Source organism: Taudactylus pleione, unplaced genomic scaffold (assembly GCF_031769625.1).
Source record: "Taudactylus pleione unplaced genomic scaffold, aTauple2 ptg000475l, whole genome shotgun sequence".
Classification (NCBI taxonomy): domain Eukaryota; kingdom Metazoa; phylum Chordata; class Amphibia; order Anura; family Myobatrachidae; genus Taudactylus; species Taudactylus pleione.
In genome coordinates, this window is record NW_028284877.1 from 1,267,226 (window position 1) to 1,280,162 (window position 12,937).

At 44.8% G+C, this 12,937-nt stretch overlaps 1 protein-coding gene across 1 annotated transcript in view; it reads right to left on the minus strand.

Moving 5' to 3' along the window:
- SYT9 (synaptotagmin 9) overlaps positions 1-12,937 on the minus strand; it is a 188,593-nt gene that overhangs the window by 12,232 nt on the left and 163,424 nt on the right. Inside the window, exons 4-5 of the mRNA XM_088449003.1 lie at positions 4,574-4,694; positions 1,145-1,316 (exon numbers count right to left, since the gene is read on the minus strand). Coding sequence (XP_088305129.1) covers positions 1,145-1,316; positions 4,574-4,694 — 293 coding nt within the window. The remainder of the gene's footprint in view (positions 1-1,144; positions 1,317-4,573; positions 4,695-12,937) is intronic.

The window sequence follows — 12,937 nt, forward strand, 5'->3', positions numbered from 1 at the left end:
TACTAGTGTATGGGGACCGCGGGCCATAATTGGGAGTGAAAGGTAAGCAGGAGCTATCTGTGATACTAGTGTATGGGGACAGCGGGCCACATCGGGATAGAAAGGTAAGCAGGAGTTATCTGTGATACTAGTGTATGGGGCCTACGGGCCACATGGAGTGAAAGGTAAGCAGGAGATATCTGTGATACTAATTTATGGGGCCTACGGGCCACATGGAGTGGAAGGTAAGCAGGAGATGTCTGTGATACTAGTGTATGGGGACCGAGGGCCACATCGGGAGAGAAAGGTAAGCAGTAGATATCTGTGATACTCGTGTATGGGGCCTATGGGCCACATGGAGTGAAAGGTAAGCAGGATATATCTGTGATACTCGTGTATGGGGACCACGGGGCACATTGAGAGAGAAAGGTAAGCAGGAGGTATTTGTGATACTAGTGTATGGGGACAGCGGGCCACATCGGGATAGAAAGGTAAGCAGGAGATATCTGTGATACTAGTGTATGGGGCCTACGGGCCACATGGAGTGAAAGGTAAGCAGGAGATATCTGTGATACTAATTTATGGGGCCTACGGGCCACATGAAGTGGAAGGTAAGCAGGAGATGTCTGTGATACTAGTGTATGGGGACCGAGGGCCACATCAGGAGAGAAAGGTAAGCAGTAGATATCTGTGATACTCGTGTATGGGGCCTATGGGCCACATGGAGTGAAAGGTAAGCAGGATATATCTGTGATACTAGTGTATGGGGACCACGGGGCACATTGAGAGAGAAAGGTAAGCAGGAGGTATCTGTGATACTAGTGTATGGGGACCGCGGGCCACATCGGGAGAGAAAGGTAAGCAGGAGGTATCTGTGATATCTCCTGCATTACCTGTTTGATGAATGGCCCGAAAACTTAATTTCTACAAAAGCAGGTTAAAATGTTAATTTTTACCTGCTTTTGTAGAAATGAAGTGATAATTAATAGACCCCTAAGTCTTTATATATTACTATATCTGTGACTATGAATACACAAGTAGCTAAACAGGTGATTGCACATAACAGAGAGCCTGTAAGAACTGTCAGGCTGTACACCCACTACCCCCAATCTGAGTATTGATCAGAGACATTAGTAATTGCTTAGAATCCATTGTGATATCTCACCGGTCGTAATCCATCACTGCTATTAACAGGCTGATCTGATCAATGTTTTCTGGCGGGACATCAAACACTATGGCTTCATTATAAACTGGATTCAATGTATTCCTCTTTGTGGATGTTTTCCTTTTCTTCAGCCTCCTCCCCTCACACATTATCGACACCTTCACATAAGGATCTGAGAGAAAGGAGAGATAAATGTTCTGTTAGTCATACTGGATAGAAGTCTGCTGTGCAACTACACAATAACCAGCATAACACAATTTCCTGCTCTGAGTCAATCATCACAGGTGAGTTGTTGGGAGGTGGGGTTGAAGGACGGGACACACATTCATCAGAACTGGTGCAAAAAAAGATGTTGTTGCCTACAGCAACCAAGATTCTGAATGTCATTTTTTTAGTGCAGCTTAACAAAAATGAAAGCATCATTTACTTTAATTCTCATAAATGTCTGACAACAGGGGTAACTTAAGGGTATCCACTTAGCGATTTAAACAAGCGATTGCACGATAACGATGTTGTTATCGTGCAATCGCTTTGCAAATTGCGCATGCATCGTGCATGTATCGGGCATGTTTTGGACGGAAGCGACCCGCGATGCGCGTGTCCGTGGGTCTCTTCCGACATCGCCCGTACATGCAGGTTAAGCTGACGATCTTGTCAGGTTCATCATGTGCGGGAATGAGGGTTGTGCCGGGACTGAACGAGTGAACGTTCCGTCTAGGCACTTCATTAACTATACAAACGACAGCACGATTGCAATGTCGCAATCGTGCTCTCGTTTGTATATCACTAAGTGGATACCCCCGCAGCACAAATGATCTTTTATGACCACACCTAGATTTGCGCATGTACCTAGTGCTCACCAGCTCCTGGCAATCCTCCCAACTACCCAGATTTCAATGGTACAGTCCCCATTGAAGGGTTCTATTCAACCTTCACTATTGTGATTTTCTGACGAGCCTGCCAGTTGGTGGGTATATCCCCTCTATCCCTGCTATGCATAGCAAAGAATTGGTGAACAGGTTCCAAGTGCACCTGACACTAGTGTGCGTGACAGTGAAAGTGTAGTTGGAGAAGAGCAGAGGGTGATGAGGAACAGCCAGAGCTAGGCTAGTCCTCGGGGGTGTGGTCATAGCTCCTCCATGATATGGCCACTCCCACTGTAGCGATCCTCTAACCAGAAACATTGGAAGGTACAAGCTGTGCAAACAGTAGGGTGGATTGAGGCCATTCCTTTCTAAGGGTGCATTGGGGGCTGGGGTATGCTGCATAGGTTTGTACTGAAATGCCGAACAGATATTTTAGCTCGGAGGACGGGTTTATTTTAGAACAAATATTCTGTTTTCACTGCAAAGGCATAAATTATGAGCTTTGAAAATTATACATGCATAAAATCATAGTAAACAAAACCTAATCAAAGTAAATAAAACAGAAAGACAAGCCTGGAATTAATGCAAACTAAGTGGATGCGGAGATCCGTGTTTACAGGGTAAGATTTTTTTTCAGATTTACTCAAATAGAAATGAGAAAACAAGATTTGCAATTAGGAATACTGGGCCTGATTCAGACCCGGACGCTATTTGCGGCCGCTCGCTGGCTAAAAGTGGCCGGCTATTTAAATCATGTGCTCGCACTGCGTCACGTAAAGCCGCCCACTAAGTAATAGCGAGCGGCCGCAGTATGCGCTCGCACCTGTATAAAGACGCCCCTTTGCCACTCGCAACACACGTCATCTCCGGCAGTTGTAGGATTAATCGGGAACATCGAGAGCCATCGGAGCTGCTCGCAGCGCTTGTGGTAGCCTTTTCCCACCACAACATTGCGAGCAGTTCAGGCTAAAATACAACCCAGTCACGTGTGTAATGATGCTACTTTGCTAATTATGCACACCCATTAAACGCCGTTCTGATGGTCGAGCACGCCTACACCCCCGTTTACAAGCACCTTCCCCTGTTACCACCCACAAATGGCACTATCAGTCACTCAAAATAGCGGCCCGACTGCGGGCTACGGGTGATCACTTTCCCATCGCAATGACTGGTTCACACACGCGCATTGTGACTCATACGCATGCACAGATTGCGGAAAATTGCTCAATACGAGCGAGCGCAGCATAGCGTCCGGGTCTGAATCAAGCCCACTGTGTTACTGAGCATAGGTCACACGAGCACACTGATGGCCTTCATATAGGAATAAGCAGAGGAGAAGTTGGCTGGTAGTAAACACAGACAAGCGTGATTATCGGCATTGTAAAGCGGGGATGGGGCCAAGATGAAGCGATTCAATGCGAATTGCGCCATCAGCCTCCTGAACCACCCGCTTCACTTGGGAAGTTGGCGGCTGTGACCATGGTTAGGGGCGGCTTTGGGAGACTAGGCTTCTCTTCCGTGAGGCTGGGAGCTATACCTGATTTTCGGGAGCCTCCCGGGCCATTCTTAGTAGGCAAGTATGCTTCATTTTGCATAAATTTCAGTGTTTCCTGCCGAATTCACAAACGTTAACAGTCTGTAAACTACAAACAAGTTTTCTAGGGCCCCTCATTAAGTTAGAAGCTGTTTGGTAGGTAGTTTATCTCTCCCCAATCTTTGATACATCTCCCCCAATATTACATAGTGATTAAGGTTTTCCTTATTTCTTATTTCTTTCTGTGAATGTACAGTAATCGGGTGGATTGGCCGTAGGTCTCAAACGGGAAGATTCTGGAAGGCCGATGCACTCGTGGGGACATCTGTTGGCCATTGGCCAGGTGACTTTTTTATGGGATATCAGTTGATCGGAGACATGGAAGACATCAACGGAGTACCGATGACTGCAGGTAAGTGCTATTAAGGGAGGGGGTGTTGCGGGGGGGTCCGCAATCATGGGGGGTGGGGCTTAGTGTCGGGGGCGGGGCTTAGCGCCGGATGGGGTGCGCCGGGCACTAGTCACGGTATTTTCTTGCGAAAATATCGTGACTACAGTGCGGAGGGGATTCGCAGGGACAGAGCTTTCTCGCAAGCTCTGTCCCTGCAAGGGATTTGTAGTAAATCCCTGTGATATTGCCTGAATTCGCAATGCGAATTCAGTCGATAATATCACACTACAATCTGCATTACAAATGTGGATTGTAGTAAATAGAGCCCTTAGGCTTTTATATATTTCCTCCCGCCCACTGAATTGCGGCATCATGGCCGCGACCCCTGTCCCACAATTCTGGTTATCTCAACATTGTGTAACGAGACGGGACCACGATGACGCAATAACATGGTCACACCCCTGTTCCGCCCCTAATGCTGGGTAAAATCCCCGACCACGCCCCCCGCTATGCATTCTGGCTGCCCCCTCCCAGAAGGGGCAGCCAGAATGTCGGCAAGCATGGTCTACAGGCTCTCCTCAACATAACCTAAAATAATATACAATGTTCCCTACAAGAATCCCCTTGTGTTTACTCACCAGATGCCCCTGTAATATCCATGGCCTTGAGGTTTCTTGCCTTTATGATGGTGATGGTAAGTCTTCCCGCAGTAGGAAGGTAGCAGAGCGAGAACATCAAGTCACCAAGGTCAACATTATCCTAGCAAACAGAAATATTAAAGAATTGAATTCAATGAATAGACCAATTTTAAATAAATAAATGATGTCTTGGAACAGGGAGAACAGTACAAAACCATAACGCTTTCCTATTAAAAGAAAATATTGCGACAAAAAAAAATCAGAATCTTGTTTCTTCAACATCAATATTTCTGTGTTGAAAGGTTAAAGCATCGTTCTATTAAGATTCATACCTTGCTTTAAAACTCATTGCACAGAACCATAAATGTTACAGACTCTTATCATATTACAATTTTACCCTTGAAATATTTTTTAGCACATTGTCGACATGGTACAGTGATAGGCAACGGGTGGAACTACACATCCCAGGATGCCCTGACACAGTTTTGCTGTTAGGGAATTCTGTTGCAAGACTTGCTGGGATGTATAGTTCCACAGCAGCTGGAGTGCCACATGTAGTTTACCCCCTATGTTTATGTCTTCCCACACATTGCCTAATGCTGGATTAGTGGGACCTCATAATGTAACCAGTGGTTTAAATAGTTAATTTCTACATCGGCATATAAGTTTGTAACACACAACCCTTGCTAGGCCCCATTGAGGTGTGAAGAAGATCACTGTATTCATATAGCTGCAGTCTGCACATACTGGTTAGATATAAGCTTTTGAGGTCAAACAAGACATAATTTGAGGGGCCTATTCGTACCTGTCACTATCAGAGATGTATAATGAGCCATTCATAGCTTACATGGTCTTATCAGCTGACAGTGAGCCACATTCCATTGTAAGATGTGTAGAGATGCTAAGCATTATGGGTAATTAACAGTGATGTCCAGACTCTACACAAAGGAGCCTTGAAACAGAGTTTATCTCCAGACATTAGGATACGTCATTACTGTATGTCTTTGTCTGGTAGTATATGTTAGTGCTTACAGAGCATGTGCAGGAGATAATCATGGTTTAATGCTAAGCTGGACCAATCAGTGCTTGATACCCAGTACTGTATGTAAAACTAATATGAGCTTAATATTCGGAACGCCAACACCCATATACTAGGCTATATAAATCAGAGGTAGACAAAGGGCCTCAGCTCGTGCATGGATCTCAGACTGCAGTATAGGATTCCTGCAATGTAAATTGAACTACCTGGGCGTTATTTGGAACAAGGGCTCCTCAGAGCAGATGAAGTACATGTTATGTTGGAGATGATGAATTACCGGTGTCATCTGAATACATATAGGGGTATTCAATATGGGAGCGAACACATCGTTTTTGCGTTAATATCGCACTTTTGACGTCATTATCGCAGGTTTGACTTTTACACCGTATTCAATTTCAAAGACTTATCGCATGTTCGAAAAGTCTTTGCTAAAAAACGGGGATAACTTTTCACCATTGAATAGGTGTCGAAAAAAAGTGCAGAATTGGGGTTTAGGGGTGCAGACCTAAAAAAATAGCCTGCACCCCTGGGAATTACATTTAAAAAAGAACTGTGTCAAAAAAAGTTTTAAAAAAAAATAGGGACACCCCAAAGAATGTATTTAAAAATTGGGGTAAAAAAAAAAAATGGGAAAAAATTGTTTAAAAATAGGGAAATAGTAACGGTGGAATAAACTTTCCCAATATCTTGATATATAATCACTCCTCCTTGATGAGGTTTTTGGCTGATTGGCTAAACGATCAGGAAGTGTATGCAAACACATCCTTAGAATCTAAATTCCTTCCCACAATGGCCTTAAAATATTTCTTACACATTCACGACCAAGAAGTTCCACCAGAAGTTAGTGATAACCCCCTGCTAATGACTACTAGGCGCCTCTGGCATATACTGCGACATAAGCTCAATTTAAATGCTTATAAATCAATCCACCTCCCATTGCTGCGTAATTTAGAGTTTCAAGAGGAAGCAGCTTCTTATCCTTTCACGATTTGGAGGGTGGGAGGGGTTCACACTGTACGTCATTTAGTAGACTTGGAATTGAGGTGACCCCTGGCGTTCTGCGAGGCAACTGACAAATTTGAGACCCTGCGGGCTTATCCTTTAGCTTACTTTCAAGCACAACACTATATAGCCTCCGTGATACGGCCATTTTCAACAGCTGACTGGCAAAACCCGTTAGATCAATGTTTTTTGAGTTCGACACCTATCCATAAGGCCATATCCATCTATTACAAACTTCTCAGTGAAGATCTAGATCATAATCTGATTAGCCAAGGAATGCGCCAATGGTTGGACCGATTCCCATCACTCACTATTACAGATTTAATACGTGGATTGACGAGGTCACGATCATTACTGACTGCTAGTGCATATAATGAACTTTTTCTAAACGTGTTATCATAGGACCTATTTGTCCGCGTATAGGCGATATAAAATGGGGCTGTCTGATTCTCATGCTTGCCCTAGATGTGCGGGCGAGGCGAGACCCTCCTATACGGTTGTCTAGCGGGTGAGCGTCAGACAGTATTTTACTATTATTATGTTTTATATAGTAATTTGGTTTTTTTTATGAAAAGTCTAATGTACTGAATACTGGTATATAAGTCATCTGTTATGACAATGATTTGTACTGATTGATGTGATAAATTCTGTGTATGGTGTTATTTGCTTCCACAAATAAAGAAAAGTGTAAAAAAAAAATAAAAAAAAAAAATAGGGAAATAGGTTCAGGGCTATTCTGCAAGTATGCAGCAGGTGTTTTCTAGAATAGAATTATAGCGGCAGGTGCACAATTGCAGAATTTTTAAAAACTTACTTTAGGGACTTAAAAATATGCTAGTACCCATTTTCATGTACCCCAAATTTGATGGGACCACTTAAAAAAATGAAACAAAATAACCTAAGTGCTCTTCTGCATCTCTTCTTCAATGTCGGGAAAAAACACCTGCTGCGGCTATTTAAATCCCCGACTTTCAATTACAGGCTAAAACGGGGGTACCCATAGTGATCCCCCATGTTTTTACAACTTTAGGGGGGTTCTACAATTTTTTTAAGGAAAAATGTGTAACTTTATGCAAATTCAACTTCGGAGTCTCCCATTTTCATTAATTTCATATTGAATATGGGGATAAGCGGGCGCGCGCCCGATGCTTTAACGCAGGTAAAACTCCAATTTGAAAAGTAAACTTCGACAGCGAAGTTTACGTTTCATATTGAATACCCCTCATAGACAGAAGTTGAGTATACTGTATACTTTGTATGTTGTTTGTTAATTGTTTGTTTTTTACTTGTAAATAAAGTGTGTTTATTTGTATTCACTCAAATGGTCACATGTGTTTACTATTCATTTCGATCAGAATGAAACCCACCATTATGCACATAGGGCCTGATTCAGACCCACTCGCGAGCGGCTGTCCGCTCGCAAGTGGGTCGATGTTATGCACTGAGCATGCGCACGACGGAGGGAGCTCCGTCGTGCGCATGCGCCAGACGCGACGAGCGAAGGAAAGTCCTTCGCTCGTTGTGTCCGATCAAAGGGGGCGTGCTGTCAATGTTGATTGACAGCACGCCCCCTTTGGTGGGCGTGCCGGGGGCGTGCCTCCCTGACGGGGGCGTTCCCACGGGAACGCCTCCCGTCAGAAGCCGGCCCACTGACATCACTAGTGATGTCAGTGGGAGTGATTTTGGCTCTGATAGAGCCAAAATCACTCCAGAGCTTGCGGTTGAAAACCTCAACCGCAGGCTCCGGCTCGCAATTTCGATGGTCGCGATGGTCTCGACCATCGCGGCCATCAAAAAGCACGCTCGTATAGCCTGTGGGTGGTGACCCACAGCTATACGAGCGTCCAGGAGGACGCTCCATGAAAATGGAGCCCGGCCCTCATTCAGAGCGTGCGCTCTGCTCAGAGCGTACGGCTCTGAATGAGGGCCATAGTCAGAATTTTCCCCAAAGTTCTATATATCAGAGATGGATGGATAAATGGATAAATGGATAGATAGATAGATAGATAGATAGATAGATAGATAGATAGATAGATATGAGATAGATAGATAGACAGATAGATAGATATAGTTTCTTCAACATATAATTCTATATTGAATGTTTAAAGTAGGGGTGTGCACCGGCCACTTTTCGTGTTTTGTGTTTTGGTTTTGGATCTGGATCTTTCTTCGTGTTTTGGATCTGGATTGGTTTTGCCAAAACCACCCTTCCGTGTTTTGGGTTCTGGGTTTTGTGTTTTGGATCTGTATTTTTTTGAAAAAAAGCATAAAAACAGCTAAAATCACAGAATTTGTAGGTTTTTCTGCTCCTATGCTATTATTAACCTCAATAACCTTAATTTCCACTCATTTCCAGTCTATTCTGAACACCTCACACCTCACAATAGTGTTTTTATGTCCAAAAGGTTGCACCGAGGTAGCTGGATGACTATGCTAAGCGACACGAGTGGGCGGTACAAACACGTGACCCATCTAGGCGTGAAACTGCAGTGGCAGACAGGATGGCAGTTTGAAAAACTAGGCCCCAAACTGTACATAATGCAAAGAAAAAAAAGAGGTGCAAGATGGAATTGTCCTTGGAACCTCCCACCCGCCCTTATGTTGTATAAACAGGACATGCACACTTTAACAAACCAATCATTTCAGCGCCAGGGTCTGCCACACAACTGTGGCTGAAATGATTGGTTCGTTTGGGCCCCCACAAAACAAGCTGGCAATTAATCTGTCCCTGCACAAACTGGCTCTACGGAGGCAAGATGTCATCCTCATCCTCCTCATCCACCGATTCCTCACCCTCTTCAGTGTGTACATCCTCATCCTCACAGAGTATTAATTCGTCCCCGCTGGAACCACAGGTCCCTCTGTACGTTCTGGAGGATGGTCTCCCTGGAAGAGTTGATAATTAATTTTATGAACATCATCTTCTCCACATTTTGTGGAAGCAACCTCCTACGCCTTTCGCTGACAAGGTTCCCGGCTGCACTAAACACTCTTTCGGAGTACACACTGGAGGGGGGGCAACTCAGGTAAAATAGAGCCAGTTTGTACAGGGACCTCCAAATTGCTTCTTTTTCCTGCCAGTACAGGTACGGACTGTCTGACATGCCTACTTGGATGCTGTCACCGATGTAATCCTTTAACAGACAGACGCACGCTTGTCGCTGCTGCTTTGAGGATGCAAGTGCGGCTACAGCCCACACAATTCATAAAGACAGAAAAAAAAAAAGAATATTTTTATTGTTTGTGGAGCGCACTTTGAGGGTTACACCACCCTTTAACAGACAGACGCACGCTTGTCGCTGCTGCTTTGAGGATGCAAGTGCGGCTACAGCCCACACAATTCACAAAGACAGAAAAAAGAAGAAGAATTTTTTTATTGTTTGTGTAGCACACTTTGAGGGTGTCACCACCCTTTAACAGACAGATGCACGCTTATCGCTGCTGCTTTAAGGATGCAGGTGCGGCTACAGCCCACACATTTCACAAAGACCGAAAAAAAAGAACAATATTTTAATTGTTTGTGTAGCACACTTTGAGGGTGTCACCACCCTTTAACAGACAGACGCACGCTTGTCGCTGCTGCTTTAAGGATGCAGGTGCGGCTACAACCCACACAATTCACAAAGACAGAAAAAAGAAGAATATTTTTATTGTTTGTGTAGCACACTTTGAGGGTGTCACCACCCTTTAACAGACAGACGCACGCTTGTCGCTGCTGCTTTGAGGATGCAAGTGCGGCTACATCGCACACAAGTCACAAACACATTAAAAAATTTTTTTTATTTTTTGGAGCACTTTGAGAGTTACAACACCCTTTAACAGACAGACGCACGCTTGTCGCTGCTGCTTTGAGGATGCAAGTGCGGCTACAGCCCACACAATTCACAAAGACAGAAAAAAAATGAACAATATTTTAATTGTTTGTGTAGCACACTTTGAGGGTGTCACCACCCTTTAACAGACAGACGCACGCTTGTCGCTGCTGCTTTAAGGATGCAGGTGCGGCTACAGCCCACACATTTCACAAAGACAGAAAAAAAAAGAACAATATTTTAATTGTTTGTGTAGCACACTTTGAGGGTGTCACCACCCTTTAACAGACAGACGCACGCTTGTCGCTGCTGCTTTGAGGATGCAGGTGGAATCTAGACGGGATTTGGAACCGAGGACACACTACCTCCATCAATTGTCTAAATCCCACTGCACTAATGGCGGATACCGGATGCACGTCTAACACCAACATAGCAGTCAAGGCCTCAGTTATACGTTTTGCTTCAGGATGACTGCTGTCGTACTTCATCCTCATCGCTAGGGACTGTTGGAGGGTCAATTGTTTCGTAAAAGTAGTGATGTTCCTACTTCCTCTCTGGGATGATGAACAACTCCCAGCAGCAGCAACAGCACTAGGAGGAAGTGGTTCTTGATCTTTCCCTATTTTATTTTTATCGGAGAAAGTTTGGTCCTCCATTTATGTTATATTGATATATACGTGTGGCTAAAGCGCACACAAACACAGAAAATATTTTTTTATTTTTGCTGGAGAGTAGTGCACTTTGTGGGTTACACCACCCTTTAAGAAATGAGCCAGCCGGCTCTTTACTTATGGGACACAGGCGCACGCTTGGCGCTGCTCCTTTGTTGATGCACGTGCAGCCACAGTGCACACAAGTCACAAACACAGAAAATATATATTTTTTTGTTTTGGAGTGTACTTTGGGGGTTACAGAACCCTTTAACGGTCAAGCCAGCCAGCCCTTTACTTATGACACAGGCGCACGCTTGGCACTACTTTGTTGATGCACGTGCGGCTACTGCGCACACAATTCACAAACAGAAAATGTTTTTTTTTTTGGTTTGGACTGGAGTGTACTTTGGGGGTTACAGCACCCTTTAACGGTCAAGCCAGCCGGCCCTTTACTTATGACACAGGCGCACGCTTGGCACTACTTTGTTGATGCACGTGCGGCTACTGCGCACACAATTCACAAACACAGAAAATAATTTTTTTTTTGGTTTGGACTGGAGTGTACTTTCGGGGGTTACAGCACCCTTTAACGGTCAAGCCAGCCGGCCCTTTACTTATGACACAGGCGCACGCTTGGCACTACATTGTTGATGCACGTGCGGCTACTGCGCACACAATTCACAAACACAGAAAATAATTTTTTTTTTGGTTTGGACTGGAGTGTACTTTGGGGGTTACAGCACCCTTTAACGGTCAAGCCAGTCGGCCCTTTACTTATGACACAGGCGCACGCTTGGCACTACTTTGTTGATGCACGTGCGGCTACTGCGCACACAATTCACAAACACAGAAAATATTTTTTTTTTGGTTTGGACTGGAGTGTACTTTCGGGGGTTACAGCACCCTTTAATGGTCAAGCCAGCCGGCCCTTTACTTATGACACAGGCGCACGCTTGGCACTACTTTGTTGATGCACGTGCGGCTACTGCGCACACAATTCACAAACACAGAAAATAATTTTTTTTTTAGGTTTGGACTGGAGTGTACTTTCGGGGGTTACAGCACCCTTTAACGGTCAAGCCAGCCGGCCCTTTACTTATGACACAGGCGCACGCTTGGCACTACTTTGTTGATGCACGTGCGGCTACTGCGCACACAATTCACAAACACAGAAAATAATTTTTTTTTGGTTTGGACTGGAGTGTACTTTCGGGGGTTACAGCACCCTTTAACGGTCAAGCCAGCCGGCCCTTTACTTATGACACAGGCGCACGCTTGGCACTACTTTGTTGATGCACGTGCGGCTACTGCGCACACAATTCACAAACACAGAAAATAATTTTTTTTTTGGTTTGGACTGGAGTGTACTTTCGGGGGTTACAGCACCCTTAACGGTCAAGCCAGCTGGCCCTTTACTTATGACACAGGCGCACGCTTGGCACTACTTTGTTGATGCACGTGCGGCTACTGCGCACACAATTCACAAACACAGAAAATAATTTTTTTTTTGGTTTGGACTGGAGTGTACTTTCGGGGGTTACAGCACCCTTTAACGGTCAAGCCAGCCGGCCCTTTACTTATGACACAGGCGCACGCTTGGCACTACTTTGTTGATGCACGTGCGGCTACTGCGCACACAATTCACAAACACAGAAAATATATAATTTTTTTAGCACTTGGGGGGAGCACCCCTGATGGACAGAGCACCCCCTGGACAACACTACAGCACCCCTTTAGGACTGGGACACTGCACAGGACTTTGGAGTGGACACAGCCCCTATGGAGAACTGACTGCACAACACAGTCCAGCCAGCCCCTATGGACTTTGAAGTAGTGGACACAGCCCCTATTAACAACA